The following is a 16,172-nucleotide window of genomic DNA, read 5'->3' on the forward strand; positions in this document are numbered from 1 at the left end:
TCACATCATAAACTCCCTCACGATTCTGAACATAACCTGTTACAATAGCTGTGAAAGGAGAGTGATGACAAAAACATCAAGGGATGTTGGGGAGGGAGAGGGATGCTTACTGCTGTTGAGTTTACTCTGCAGTCATTGCCAACAGCCAAACGTTAAAATTTCATTTGTTTTTCCAACAAACTCTCTGCTAAGGAACTCTTTGTTCTGGGAGCGTTTATGGCATTGAAGGCTGTTATAGGAACACTAGAATCCTGGTGCACAAAATTTGTGCACCGGTGGAGTCCCAAGGCCTGGCCAGTGATCAGGGCCGATCAGGGCCTTGGTTATCAGCTGCCAGCACTGACCAGGGCCTTCCTTCATTCAATGATGCCCCCTGTTGGTCAGCCCACATCATAGCAAGCGATTGAACTCCTGGTAGGTCTAACTCCCAAGGGGACACTTTGCATATTAGACTTTTATATGTATAGATGCTTATTGTGACACAGAATGAGGCAACATAATAAGTTCCCCTGGGTTTGGAGGATTTGTCTATTTTTGAGGCTGAACTAGATTAATTAAAATCCAGAACTCTTGTTTGTCAGAATGAAGAGTTTCATTCCAACATGCAAAGAATGTGTGAAGGGCAGGATGCCTGAAAGCAAGCAGACTCAGGATCATGGGAGCATTGGGAAGCTCATTACTGTCTCCAGAAGCTGCCCTTAGCCTGCCTCGGGATCTGAAGAATTGTTATTCTGGGAAAGATTCCATGCCCGAGAAATCTAGACACGCATGATGTTCCCAAGTTTTGAAATCTCTGAAAAATACAGTCATTTCTCCTCTTACTTCTCATCAACGATGCCTATAACTCCCATTATAAATAAATATATAACGTGGAGGGTGTCCCAAAAATATATACACACTTTGAATAATTATTCATTCCAATGTTTCTTTCTTTTCAGATTTAACCCATTGGAATTAATAATTATTCAAAGTATGTATACATTTTTTGGGACACCTGGTATATTATTTAGTTCATTACATGAAAAAGATGATGCAGATTTGTTGATTGTGTGACAAAAGAAAGAAGACATTAAAGAAAACACCATTTTTTTTCCACTAGAGCAATTACTTAATCATCTTATCATGTTTGTCTAGGATAATTATATTAATAGACTGCCTCCCAGACTTCTGAATTAACAACGAAAAACTCAGACCCCCTCACTACTGTCCAGAAAAGAAGCACTAGCAGTGAACCAGGTAATGCACTTAAAAATCATCACTAGCAGTGGTGGCTCGACAGTCATTTTTGCACTGTTTTGAATTTAATCACAGCAACTTTTCTCTTCGTCAGCTTCCGATACAGAAACACGAGAGCCAGGGCTGGGTATTTGACAGATGGTGACACAAATGCAAAGAAAGGCAGAGGAGCAGCCACTGGAGATCGCATCTCTTCACGGAATGCTAGCGATTGACTTTACTGATCCCAATACTGCTCATACATTCCTGTCTTTTAAAGGTGCATGTGCCCAGTCTGAGAGAAGACCCACTCCTTCACCCTGCTGCAGGAGAGGACCTGAGATCAGCACGCCGCTGTCGGCACCGCACACAGTATTTGGCACTACCTAAGGAGTTTAAGAAACCCCTGCTCTGACACCGATGAAGAAACTTTAATGGAAACAGTAAGCAGGTGGTAGCACAATGAACATCCTCGGGATGTTAAACTCTCCAGAGGGAGCGGGGGAGAACGGCATTACATTTTTATAAAGCCAAATGTAAGTTTGCTTAGTTCCCTTACTATGTTAAAAGAAAACCGTTACATCCTCCAGCAACTGAGGTAGGCATCACACTATCGCAGCACAGCCCCCCAGTTTAAACAGAGACAAACAAGAAAGCAAAGTGAACAAAAAAAGACGTTATCATCAAAGATTTAAAAATGCTATTGGGAAAAAAAGTGACTGTTCAGCCCAAATGTATCACACACACACACACACACACACACACACACACACACACAGCTGTAAATCAAATCAAGAGATAAGAACTTACCGGAGCAAATATCACCATACACATTTACAAAAGAATTGATAATCCAACTTCCCTCTCCTGAAAGAAAGCAGAGGCTGTCTCATACTAAAAATAAAGCTTCTCCGTCCGCAGCACCAGCCACTTGTCCCTCTTTTTTTTTTTTCTTTTTTCTTTTTTTTTTTTTTATGAAGCAGAGGAGGGGAACGGGAAAATCAATGAGGAGGGAAAGTGAGACGCTATACCAATCAGGTAGCAGCTTCGGTCTTATTTGCAGAGAGATGGCAAAACGGTCATGTTATTAGACAGTGACAACCACCGGTGAAGTACTGCAACCTGATAGCTCCCCCTGGGGCGGCTGCCTGCCGGTGGGGCGGGATTGCCCTCTGTCCAGGAGAGCGTCCACCGGGCTCTGCTCTCCAGGGCTGCTCCTGCTCTGCGCAGAGGCTGCATGCGGAGAGAGCCCACTCCCCGCTTCTCTGCGAGCCCCTTCCTCCCTCAAACAGGCGCTTAAAGCAAACTGGGAACGAAGGGAGCTGGGGTTCTGTGTGCTGGATGTGCGAGTGGGAAGTGGTGGTTTTATAAAATCCTTAGGAATCGATTTGCATAGATTAGGTCGATGTTTGCATGTTTGTTTTTTAAAAACTGCTCTCGTTTTTTTAGGGAGATGCCTGGGTGTAATGCTGACCCCCATTTGGGAAATGTGCACACCCCATGCATTACCCGGTTAGGGTGACGGGAAGGAAGAGGGGCCGTGGGGGCTCTGGCAGCTGTGGGAGAAACAGATCACAGCTGGGTTGCTTGTTCCTTGCAGGAGTGTCACTGGGAGCCTTCTCCCGCACAGCCTGAAACGAACCGGTTTTTAGGTGTGAGGTGCCCTGGCTCTGCTGCAAATGGGCCTCCTCAGGAGGGAGCTGAGCTCCACTCACTCATGGGGTTGACATCTGGCACCCGAGCAACCTGGTTGGAGTGACTGATACTGAATTGAGTGGCTGACACTGAATTCATGCAGAGGCTGCATAAGACTGCGCCCTCCTTACACTGGCTTCCTGAGGGCAAGCCCTCACCCTGTGCCACAGCCAAGGAGGGAGAATGCTGTGCCTTCTTCTCCACCCCCCCCACCCCCCGCCCCGTGGTCCCCACTCCAAGACCTCAGCGCGTACAGGAATAGCACTGGGTGGGCTCAGGCGTCTGTTTTGTCTTCTAGGCAGCTGGTGATGGCCGGGCTGAAAGCTCACGTTGGCTGGCCTTGGTTTTTGTTTGTGGTTATTAATTCAGCATCGGCCCTCTGTTCTGGGGACCCTCTCTCTGTCTCTAACACACACACACACACACACACACACACACACACACACACCACAACCACCTCCACCACCACCACCGCCGCTGCCCAATCATTATTGTCACCATCTCCCTTTCTTCCTTTCCCCTTCCATCCCTCTTTTCCACACACATAGCCACCGCTCAGTGGAGGTGAAAGAGGGGATGAGTCAGACCATCTGGAGTCTAACCTGGCTCTTCACTTACTTGGGACTTGGAAAGTCCCTTAAGGTCTCTGAGCCATACTCTGTCCTCTGTGAAATGGGCATACTAATACCTCAGAGAGCTGCCGGTGCGGAGGCGTGGGGGACAAAGATGACTAAGGCAGCACTTTCAAAGCCACAGTAGGCACATGCACCCGGGCTCCCTCCTCAGCTGCCTTCCTCCTGCTCCTCTTGCTCCTCCTCCTCCCCTTCTTCCTCCCACTTCCCCCCCTTCCTCCTCCTCCTCCTCCTCCTCCTCCTCCTCCTCCTCCTCCTCCTCCTCCTCCTCCTCTTCCTCCTCCTCCTCCTCCTTCTCCTCCTTCTCTGCCTGTGATCCGCTTGTTCCTTATACATAACCCTTCAGGGTACTCATGGAAGCTTCATACTCTTCATACACACACACCTGCCGATTGAAAACTCACTGCATTTCAAGGAGAGCAGTTACTCAAGGAAGTAAATTAATCAACTGAACAAGCACAGTTCAAGCAGGGGCAACGGCTTAGAAACACCAGGCGATGCCAGCACTCAGGAGACACTTGCTGAATAAATGCCGAAGGACTGGCTGAGGCCCGCTCAGGCGCAGGGCTGATGAGGAGCAGAGGCAAGGCAGAGGCAGAGGCGCTGTCCCAGCCACACACCCACAGGGGGGCCATATTAATAGTTTCTCCAGGGCGGAGAGTGATTCATGCTCGTCAGCCTTGAATAGTAAGAACCCCATTTCAAGAAAAGAAAAAATGGGTATGTCTTCCACATAATAACAGGGAACATTCCTGGACCTGTGCTGTGCTAGGTGTGTTTGTGTGTCATTAAGTGAATTACCTTAGGTGGGCCTCACAATATTAGGAAGAGTTGCTATTTTTACTCCAGTTTACCCAGGAGGGAACCAAGACCCAAAGAGTGCAGCCACTTATCCGAAGGTACATGGTCGATAATTGGTAAAACCAAGATGTGAACTTAGATGGATGCCAGGCTCCAGGATGCTGCCCACTCCGCTCCAGATGTCACATGATGGTACTTACACTTGCATGTATCCAGCCTCTAGGGCACGATCAATCCACCAAGGGATACACAGATGCTACCATACCCTGACAGCTCTCCCCACTGCATGGATTCATACACAGAGACTGGAACCTCTGGATCGATCCAAGGTTTACCGGGCCCACAATACCCATGCCTGGGATCTGCTGCATTTCTATGGACTTGGACACATTATTGAACCCCCTGAAGGTATGGGTTGTGAGGTTCAATCTTGGGATGTCAAGCAGTCTGCTCAGGGACCCTTAATTTGTCCTTGACTCAGTTTCTCCCATGTTTAAATTGAAGGGTTTCCACCAAATGGTCTCTAATGGACATTTTGGATCAACTTTGACTAAATAAGGTTCTAAGATCAGCTCGATTCTAATATGCTGGTTGGATTAGCTTTCCCTGCCTCACATTTCATTCCAGATACAGTGTTTACATCTCTATGTCTCCTGCTATCACCCCACCCCTGCCATCTCCCACCCGCACCCTGAATTTACCCCAACAGGTTTCCCTGCATTTACCCTTATCTTATCCCTACAAGTCATTTTCCATATATTATCTGAATTGAGCTGGTTAAAGTATAAATTAGACCACAACTCTTATCTGAGAAATACATCTCAATAGCTGTCCTGTAGGTTTAAAGTAAAACTCTAACTCTTTATCTTGCCTTCAAAGCCTGACGTTACCTGACTCTTATCTACCGCTTTGTTTTTATATAATTCCAACCCTCTCCTCACTACTCTTCAGTCACATGGGCCCTCTGTGCCTTTGCACTTGCTTTTCCTTCCACCCAAAACTGTTTCTCCTAATCTTTGCCGACTGTCTCTTCCTTGGTCAATGAATTCTCAGTGCTACTGTCTGCTCTTCCCAGTCCACCTGACCTGATAAAAACCCTTTCTCTGCCCCGTTACTGTTACTCCCTTTCACATTACCCTGTGCTTAGTTGTTATTGATGGTAGTGGTGCTGTGTGTGTGTGTGTGATGTGGGGTTTTTGTACCTCTCATTGCCTGATATGTTCTTGCTTATTCACTTGTTTAATTATTGCTTATCTTCCTTCTATGGGAGATAACCTCTCGGAAAGTAGGAATCTTGTTTGTTTTGACATCACCATATACTTAGTGTTTAAGACTGCGTGGCACACAATAGATGCTTAATCACATCTCATGAATGAATGAATAAATCAACAGAAAACAAATTATGTTTCCAATAAAGGCACAAAAACCCAAGTGTATCACAGGAACTTAGCCTTGAAATGCAGGGCAGGTGAACAAGGGTGATTGAATCATTCATATTAATGGACAAAGGCTATTTTCACTTCCTTATTCGAGGGATGTTCTTGAAATGCTGCATCATATTGATTTAAGTGGAGGACATGTCAAAGATAGTGGGGAGCTCCTGCTGTAGATCATACTGACCAAATACTGTAAGGAGCTTGGGTTCCTAGCAGCCATTTCACCGGGGCCTACAAAGAGCAGCCGATACTGGACACTTGACTGTACATTTGTCATTATTGAGCAAATGGTCTTGTCAGCTAGGCACTTAGACTGTCTGACCTTCCAATTTATCAGACATATCATAAAGGTGGCTACCACTCTCTAAGATGTTATTGGAACTGACAAAAATAAAGCAATAATATGCCATTATTTGATGGTTCTTGTTTGAAAACAATGATATAGCCTTGAATCTTAAAAATAGCATTTGTCCATTCTTATATTATTAAAAATAGAAGTACAATGTTTTCTAACTTGAGCATTGATAGAGGTTCAATAGATTAGAATAATCTATGAATCTCTACAAACCTCATTAGCAATGCTAATGTCCAGTATGGTCAGATCTTCAACTCTGACCTTTCAACTGAGCATGGCCTTCAGACAACTTCAAATGAGTTGTTTTTCTCTGTAGTGTAAAGCTCGTGTCCCCTTGAACACACCTCCTCCTGCAAATGCCATAGTTCCTTTCCCTTACAGCTTCTATTCCTAAACATGTGGCTTCTCACGAGGGGTCCTTTCAGGCCTGCCTGCTCAGGGGCTGAACAGTGGGAGACCCAGCTTTCTAAGCATTTGGCAAAGACTGAGAGGAAAATTCCAGTGCCCTGAGATCTCCATTGTTATGGGGGAAGGGAAGTATTGAAGACAAGAAGATTACTCTGGCCACACTAATAAATGACCAATGGAGTTAGCGAAGGTTCTTCCATTTTGCTGCAAAAACAATTTCAACTCTTTCAAGCTCTAGCAATGAGAGCACTTACATCCAATCCACTCAGGCACACGCTGCATCTGTAACTGTGCCTTCCTGCTCTGGCTGGGCTCAGTTCTTAGCAGGGCGAAAATGCAATTTAGTTTGATTTGGGTGGGTAGGAGATATCGAGTTAGGGCAGAACTTTCGAGACCTCGTTTTCTATTTCCCTCATAGGGGAAATACGGTTTTTTGTTTTTTTCCCCAACTCTGTCTCTTTTTCTTTTCAAATACATTGCACTACCTCTTGGTGCTTTACTTAAATCCTGCCCCCTTTCATATGTCCCTCTTCGTACTCCCTCCATTATCCAGTTTGGAATGAGGCAGCTCTTTCCTACCTGACTGTCCAACAGGTGGTCTCAAGTTCCACTGTGTCCTTTGCTGCTTATGTAGTCTTGTCACACTCACGTGCCCTCACCTATAGAACTGGGTAGTTTGGAAAGTGATTTTAATGATTGCTAAATACATAGCAAACATTGACGAACAGTGATCATTCTAATCTTGATAGCGATGTAACAGTGATCATTCTAATCTTGATAGCGATGCTCTTCACCAGCTCATGTTTGCTTTACAGAGATAACGAGTGGCTCTTTTATTTCTCCTTTAGAAGGAAGAGTCTCTTGTGTCTTGAAAAAGAAAGGAAAACCTACGTCCTATCCAAAAAGATTTAGCAATTTTCCCTCACTGGAATATGAGGGAGTATAGAAAAGACCAAATCGAGGCATCTGACTGAAAGCAAATATTTGTTGAAAGTGGTTTGGAGTGTTGGAATTTCTGAATATTCATAGTACACTGGTCAATGGACTCAGAGCAGATCTGTGAGAAGTTGCTTCTTGCTGACACTTAATGGAGGGCAGTTGACAGATTCCTGGGGTCTACCCAGGACCCCTGGGGCCTCAGGCAATAGCTGATTAGCCTTCTGCTTTTACATCTGCTCTAAATAAATACTGCAAACAACAGAGGACTGAGTGCCTTGAGAATTGCCCTCAGTATCCCAGAAAGACTTTGACTCCAGAAGGAGGGGCACTTGGTTTTTCTATATCACAGAAAAAGCCTACTCAGGGCTCATGTTCTCAACAAGGAAGAGCAGTTCTCAAATCCATGAGAACTTTGTTACTATCCTACACAAAAAGGAAATCGTTCATGAGCCTTAATTTCAGTTTAGTAATTGTTTAGGGTGTGGGTGCTCTATGCCAGGCACATGCTAAGTTCTGTGGATACCGCAAAGAAAGAGATAAACATGGTCACTGTCCAAAAGAAACTTGGGACGCTTCTGATTGATTTACACAAGGCAGGAACATGCTAGCGCCTGCTGTATAAATGATACTCATTACATATTTGTTGAATTATTGGATGAAGTAAACATGTGAACATATTATAGACTCACAATTTTTAAAATGTACAATAGAACCATCCTATCTAATAAAGAGGGAAAATGCTCTCACAAAGATGGCGGCAGCCACAGCTAATAGGAGGGAATATGCTAACTGACTGTCACGCTCTCAAAGATGGCGGTGCCCACAGTCACAAGATGGCTGTGCTCAGTCTCCTCAGTCCCACCAGGGCACCTTCCTCTGGAGTCCCCCAGTCCCCTCAACACCCCAACTGCCCAGGGCCGGCCTAAGGCACAGGCAAGCCTCAGTTGGCTGTGCCCAGCCAATGCCCAAGGTGCAGGCAAGCCTCAGATGGTGGCTGCCACACTGCCCAGGGCTGTCTGAGACTCAGGTAACCAGGGCCAGCTGAGGCTTGCACTGCCAGCAGTGGCAGCAGCAGAGATGTGATAGGGCATTGCCTTCCCCTGATCACAGGATTGCCTCCTGCCCCTATTGGCTCCCGGACTGTGGCTCCCGGGCTGTGGGAGGGGGCAGGCTAGGCTGAGGGAACCCCTGCTTCAGTGCATGAATTTTCATGCACTGGGCCTCTAGTAAAACAAATATTTGGGAAAATTTCTTATATATATACTAGAGTATACATAGCACATTCAAATGACCAAATCATCTTATGTCCTAATCTAATTAAAAATTATCTTTACTATCCTAGCATTTAGGCTGAGGACCAGGAATTCTGTGGAAATGCTCATGGCACACAAAAGAGATGGTGCTTAGGCCGCATTCCCTCTCTGCTCCTCCCTACTCCCCACCACTGTTTGTTGTCCTATATTCCAGGCTTCTGTGCCTGGTTTAACTTGAACAAAAAGTTTTAAGTCTTAAGTGAAAAGGAATGGAAAACCACTGATCTAACAGACTAATGTGGCAATTGCCATTTTCTGCAGAGGATCTTCCTGTTATAATGGTGCTAATATTCTTTTCCTGAGTATTATTACTAGCCTAAGCAATGTTGATGCATTATCTCATTTGATTAATATTCAACCCGATCATCTAGAATCTCTTGTTACATTCATTTTACAAGTGAGGAAGCTAAGGTATTATGCGGTTCAGGAGGTTGTCCAAATTTGCACAGCTAAAAAGAAAAAGAGCTGGGTTTTGAACCAGATTGTCAGATGCAAAAGTCTACTCTGTAAGGCTCCATATTATCAGCCTTGCTACTGTGTGCAAGTTTTGCATTTACCAGGTAGGCAACTGGACATGACCTCGGAATGACCTTATAGTTACTCAAAAGCAAGACATGCATATTTCAACTGCATAATTTTTGGTGATTACATCTGCTATATTGGTGTAGAGAGTTAAAAGTGGTCCTACCATAAGCCTCTGAGCAGTAGAATCATTCTTCCTGCTATTTTGTGCAGTACCCAAAGTTGCTTTGCATGTAGTAAGTACTAAATAAGTCTTTTTTAAATAATTAAAGAAGAGAAAATAAATTACCTTTATTAATTACATTCATAATTCTAATAAGAAATAGCAAAGACACAGCTCTCTGTTTTCTACCTATCCTATCTAAGAAAGCGGGAATATGTAAATCAACCATTATGCCAAGACAAAGATGGCAGTGCCCATAGCCACAAGATGGCGGCATACAGTCCCCTCAGCCCCGCCAGAGTCCCACAGTCCTTTCAGCCCAGCCCAGGGTGGGGGGAGGGGAAGCAGGCACACAGTGTGGCTTGACCCGCCCTCAGCCCCTCAGCCACTCTAGGCTGGCCCAAGGTGCAGGTAAGCCTTGGATGTCTGCTGCCCAGCTGCCCATGGCTGCCTGAGGCTCAGGTAACCACAGCTAGCTGAGGCTTGCACTGCCAGCAGTGGCAGCAGCAGAGGTGTGATGGGGACATCGCTCTTCCCTGATTGCTGGGTTGCCTCCTGCCCCTGAGGGCTCCTGGACTGTGAAAGGGGGCAGGCCAGACTGAGGGGCCCCACTCCTCCAGTGCATGAATTTTCATCCACCGGGCCTTTAGTCTTTTTATAATAGTGAGAGTTCCATCAGCAAGTAGATGGCTTATAAGTTGGCTATTTCTGACACATGTCTTCCTTAAAGACTGGTGTGAAATCAGAGATGAGTAGTTGTTATTATGATTAAGGATGAATACTTTATGTCAGAAAGAATCCATAAGATCTATTTTTACATGAATCTTGTTAGTGCTGTAATAAGAGGGAGAAAAGGGAACCATAGAGACCATTTTCAACAACCTTGCCTAGTACACAGAAATGAACAGTAAATTAGACCAAGAACTGTGTGACTTTTTCATTGATCATTTCCCCATGAAGGGCCCTGTCATATCAAACTATAGATACTTGTGTGACTTTAGCCTTTCTAAACTTGTTTTTTCACCAGTAAAATGGGAATGATAATACTGACTTTTACAAATAACATATAGTAGCCTAGTGTTTATTGTAACAACACAAGTGACATGCGTTCTCTCTTCCTGCTGATGCTCAAGGCAAGATAGATTTAAGAATCAAACACTCACAAAGTGGCTCTCTGGTTTGCCTTTTCTTCCTGACAAGTTGTGTTAAAAATCCTTCTGTTACACAAACATGACTCCAAAACCCGGATCAAATTATGGCTCTTAATAAAACAGGACGTAGGTGGAAAAAAGGATGAAAGTCTGTTTCCTCCCAAGTAGTTTACAAACTGTAGAATTTTTATAACATTTGAGTCCTTTCATGGTGCCCCAAGGACTCTAGCCCTGGTCTAAGTGGTTATAATTCCAGCTGAAAGCATTCTGCCCACTGGGCTCCCTTCCCAGTCTCAGGAATGTGTATGGTTATGATGCTGTGTCCCAAGAGAATGGAGCTGGTCAAAAGAACCTGGGGCATTATTTTAATTCGAGGGCTTATGAAATCTTTGTAAAACCACTCTCTTTTGCCCTAGGATGCCTTATGCCAGAGGTGTCTCTGGATCCCTCTGATAAGGGATTTGGCCATTTGGCTGATAGCAAATAAATCTTTGTTGGCCAGTGAAATCCATTTAGCTAATCTATTTGGCCAATAAGTTTTCTATAATTTTATTAACAAAACAAACAAAATAAAAAATCCCTCCTACCTGTGGGATGCTTCCTGCATCCTTAAGTTACATTTTCCCAACACCCTTGGAGTCAGGGCTACAAGGAGAGATGCTGCAGCCTTGGCCATCCCCCAGGGCAGCTGTGATGCCAATCAGAGACAGCTCCTGCAAAGGAACTTTGAGTAGTGAAATTTACAATCTAAACAGTTCCTGTTAGTTTCTGTGTTCAGCGTCTCCCCCCACAAACATAAGATAGAACTCTTCTTCCTCGGATAGTTGGTTATTTATCACCTCAGGCCTGCTTAGAAGTTCAAAATGCCATGTGCACTCACAGGGAGAGAAACCAGTTTTCCTGTTCAGCTGTGCATCTATTTTTAAAATAGAATCCTTTACCAGTGTCTTCCTTAAAATGTTAGTTCCTTCTTAAATCATCCCCAAGTTGTTAAATGATACGAATTAAGAGAGTGAATCTGAAGCACAGGACATTCTGATATTTGCAGAATGTCACTTATCTCAATGCCAAGAGCAACCCTTTTCCTCTCATCTCCATGAAAGTGTGGAGACAGGCACTCCCTATAAAAGGCCAAAACAAGACTTGTTCTGACAAAGTTGCAGTCTGAGGAGAGCGAGCCTTGGATTCTGTTTCGAGGGGAAAAGTCCACCCTTCTATTATAGCACCACAATCAATGCTCTGTGCATCAAAGCCACTTCCCAGTGCCAGTAAACCTGGCTGCAAATCCTGGGGATCAAAGCCATTCAGCAACATGCTTCTCAAACCTGACTGCACATCTGAATCCCCTGGGCAGCTTATAAGAATCTCGAATAGCCTGTTTCAAACCCAGACCACCCCAATGATAGCCAGGAGGGTCTTCAAACCCCTCTTCACACTGGGAATTTGCCAAGGCCCGGGGTGAGGGAACCTCTGCTCGGTGCACAAGGGCAGCACTTGGATTAAGTTATAGTCAACAAGGCCTACGTGGCTGGTCACATAAAGGGAGGCCCATAGTCAACCAAGTCTCTGAGTAAGAAGAGGAGTCTCATCCAAAGGCAGAAAGGCTGTCTCCTGGGATCTGAGCCATGAGGTAGATGATAATGCATCCCCATGCCCGCCTCCCCTTCTCACACCTCTGCTGTGTCTTAGGGTCTTCCTCCATCAGTAAGCATGCTGTCACTCACAAGAACAAGAGGAGGAAGCAATGAAAATGTGATAGCAGCAATGACCTTAGCTGATATTTACACAACAGGCTCTTGTCTAAACCCTTTATAGGAACTCACTCATTCCATCCTCCTTAAAATACAACTCACTAAAAAGCCAAAGCCCAAAGACAACAGAAAGGCACCTCCAACCATTTCTAGAATCGGCTTGGATTATGCTCTCTCGCCTCAAACCAGCGCCAACTTTTCCCAAGTCAGCTCATCACCTCTGCTGCTCTGACAGTGTGTTTTCGATTGTCCTCTCCAACCAGTTCCCCTTGAAACAAAGATTTAAGTGCCAGTAGTTTATCTGAGATGTGATTCCAGAGAAGGAAGTGGGGGGTTGCGGTAGGGAAGCAAAGGATGCTAGCATAAAACGTCTGGATGCACAGGTTACTGAGGTGCAGGAAGCTGGTTCATTTCTGCTCCAACTCCCTTCCCTTCTTGGCTCATGGAAGCATTAAATCTGCCTTTACTGCTTGACCACCTAAGGTCTTCAGGCAGACAGACCCAGTCCCAACAGAACAACACTGAATCCCTGAGTGCTGGGGGTACGCACACCATTGGCAGTAAAAGCTGCAATGCCTCAGGCGCTTTGGAAATGCCTAAGTCACAGCAGAGAAGGAAACATGAAAAGGAAACCATAAACTTTTTTTAACTATGACTTTTTAATGAGGGCTCCAAGGAAAGATGGTGTTGGTCTGGCTCGCCCTCTCCTGTGTGACGTTTATGTTGGGATTGATTTGTTTTTAATGGGCTTGGTGATTCATGTAACAGATCAGGCTTCTCATTCCAGCCATTTGCTTTAGTGCCTTGGCCCCTTTGCTCCTGCTGTTCCCACCAGTAGATCCCACTGGCTCCTTAAAGACCAAGTAAATTGTCACTGCCATCCCTTTCTGGTTTTTCTTGTATTAACCCTATCTCCTTCTCTTTGGGTCATAGTTAGCTATCTTTACGTTTGTCTTTCCTTTATCCTAATATTTTGCAAGTGACAGGTGCTCAATAAATGGATGGATAGAGCACTTCTAAATACAACAGTTCTTGTATGGAAAATTCCAGAAGTAAACAATTCATCCATTTTAAGCTGTGTGCCATTCTGAGTAGTGTGAAGAAATCTCCAGAGAACTGCTCTGTCTGCCCCACCCCTACACCGCCCCAGGACATGAATCACCTTCTTTTCCAGTGTATTCACACTTGTATATACACCACCTGCCCATTAGTCACTTAATAGCCCTCGGTTATCAGATTGACTGTGGTGGTATCAGAGTGCTTATGTTCAAGAATGCTTATTTTACTTAGCAATGGCCACAAAGCACAAGAAAAGTGATGGCACTTCAGACACGCCAAAGAGAAGCCATAAAGTGCTCCCTTTCATTAAAAAGGTGAGTGCAGGGCAATATTTTCAGAGAGAGGTCACATAATTTTTTATTACAATACATTGTTATAACTGTTCTATGTTACTATTAGTTATTGTTATTAATCCCTCAATATGCCTAATGTATAAATTAAACCTTATCATAGGTATGTACTAGTATGTATAGAAAAAACATATTGATATACAAAGGTATATCAAGCTTCTTCCATATGATTCTCAAACCCTAGAAATATGCCTGTGAAAGGGAAATCTTGTTTCTCCTTGATGTGAAAGAGAAACATTAATCAGCTGCCTCCTGCACATCCTCTACTGTGGATCAAGTTTGCAACCCCAGCATATGCCCTGACTAAGAATTGAACCTATGATCTTTTGGTGCCTGTGATGACACTTAACCAACTGAGCCACACTGGCCAGGGCTCATTCAGTATTATTGACTTCTACTGTTTTCCTCTCCTTCATAAGTGCCATATCATAGTTTGATTTTAATGAGGACTCAAATATATTTTATTAGTGAGGTGGTCTAGGTAAGTTGAAAAATCCACCAAAAATGAGCATTATTGAAGACAAAAAGAGAAAAAAGGTATATTGGGTCTGCTGGGCAGGGTCAACAGCTTCACAAATCATCTTTCATTTTTGGAAGCAATTCTCCACATTTTCTTGGTGAAAGTCTCTTTCTCTGTTAGGGATTTATTATTTGTTTTTGAACTTCTCCTCATCTTCCAAACCCATCGCATGTATCACCTCTGTAAAAAGTACTCTCTGCAGGTACTATATGAGGCACTCTAATTATATTCTTTTATTTTCTTCCCCTAGCAATGTAGCAAGGCAGGAATTAACCCCAGGGGAAAAAAAAGTGGAGCTAAGTAAAATCCTAGCTAATATGTGATAGAATCAAGATTTGAATCCAAGTCTGTCAGTCCTTACATATAATTATTTATATAATAAACTTTTAAGAGATACATATCATTATTAATCCTTATAATAAATCTGTTAGTAGAATATTATCAACTACATTTTACATGGATAGAGAGGCCTAGGGGTGTCTTTTTCTGCCTTCATTTTCTGTTCTTCCGTAATGGTTGACATAATCTCACTTATAGTATTTGTGTTAATATTTTACAATTATGTGCTTATATTTCTATCTTCCAAATGTGAATATAATTTCTATCATTATGTGTCTGTTTGTGTACATGCATGTACATCCTCAGTGTATGAGCTAATGAATGAAGGTGTGGGGTGAATGAACAAACAAATTCCACCCTGCACTCTAAAACATACTGTAAAAATAAGTCAGTGCTTTGAAAAAGTCCCTAATTTATCTGAACAATCTAACCTTTGACAAAATAAGGTTATGGAATGCTTAACCCCCTGAGCATAGTGAGCCCATCTGTAATGTATTTATTCTATTTATTAATTCAGATCACTCATACCTTTATCTCCTTGACACCTGGTAGTGAGCCAAGGCTTTGGATTCCCAACAAGCTGGCTCTGGCTCTGGATATTGGCAAGAATCAGGAAATAATCAGATAAAGGATGTGAAACCAAGCTTCATACATTAAAGGTTATGCACCTAACTCAGATTAGAGGTTCCCTGGACAGTATTCAGGGAATAATTACTCTTACTTTCCAAATAATCCTAATATAGCTGGTTTTTCTAAGATGACAACATATGAGAAGAAGCCAAGTAAAACAGATCAGACTATCAGAGGCAGATATAACTTCGAGCCCATGGGAGAAGCGAGAGCACAGAAACAATAAAAAGGACATAAATAAGAACTTGAAAGCATACCATTCTCAGAAAATGTAATGTAAGAGGCAGGGGGGAGGGGAGAGGGAGAATAAAACCTGCTTTGCTCCCTGGGCTCTGAGGAGATCATTGTATTATGGCAAAGAACAATATGGTAAAAAATGATTAAAATGTTTTCCATCAACTCTATTTTAAAACACAAGGAGATGAACAACTTTTACTTTTAAATAATGACTTTTATTAAAAATAGTTATAATCCTTTTAAAAAAAAACACATTAAGATTTTGGTTCTTAAATGGGCAATTCAACTATTGAAAATTGTGGCTATTAAGTAGGAATTGTTCCCTAGAGATTCCTGAGATTGCTGAAGTGTTACAGCCCTGAGACAGTGCCAGCCTTCATAATATGCAGAGTGTGCACAAGTGCTAAGAATTAGTGGGTATCTCACGGTTAAAGTCCACTTGAGATCCAAGGACACTGGATCTATCTTAGAGAGCTATGGCTTCAGCAATTTGAAAATCCTTCCATTGTTATCCATCTGCATGCATTACAGAACAGAAGGCTATGGTGGTTTATGACATGCAAATTATTGATACAATTCTTTCAGTATAGTGAGTAATGAAGTTGTTGATCTTATTTTCACCAATAATAACAATTATTATTATTATTATTACTGCT

At 43.4% G+C, this 16,172-nt stretch overlaps 1 protein-coding gene across 3 annotated transcripts in view; it reads right to left on the bottom strand.

Annotated features, from left to right (window-relative positions):
* Window positions 1-16,172, bottom strand: part of SYNPR (synaptoporin) — a 263,369-nt gene that overhangs the window by 126,812 nt on the left and 120,385 nt on the right. Inside the window, exon 1 of one of the 3 annotated variants that reach the window (XM_036430649.2) lies at window positions 2,026-2,403. The exons of the other annotated variants lie outside the window; for them this stretch is intronic. Within the exon in view, the coding sequence (XP_036286542.1) occupies window positions 2,026-2,049 (24 nt within the window). The 5' untranslated portion in view covers window positions 2,050-2,403. Of the gene's footprint in view, window positions 1-2,025; window positions 2,404-16,172 lie in introns of those variants that run through there. 3 annotated transcript variants of the gene reach the window in all.

This window comes from Pipistrellus kuhlii, unplaced genomic scaffold (genome assembly GCF_014108245.1).
Source record: "Pipistrellus kuhlii isolate mPipKuh1 unplaced genomic scaffold, mPipKuh1.p scaffold_m20_p_11, whole genome shotgun sequence".
Classification (NCBI taxonomy): Eukaryota; Metazoa; Chordata; class Mammalia; order Chiroptera; family Vespertilionidae; genus Pipistrellus; species Pipistrellus kuhlii.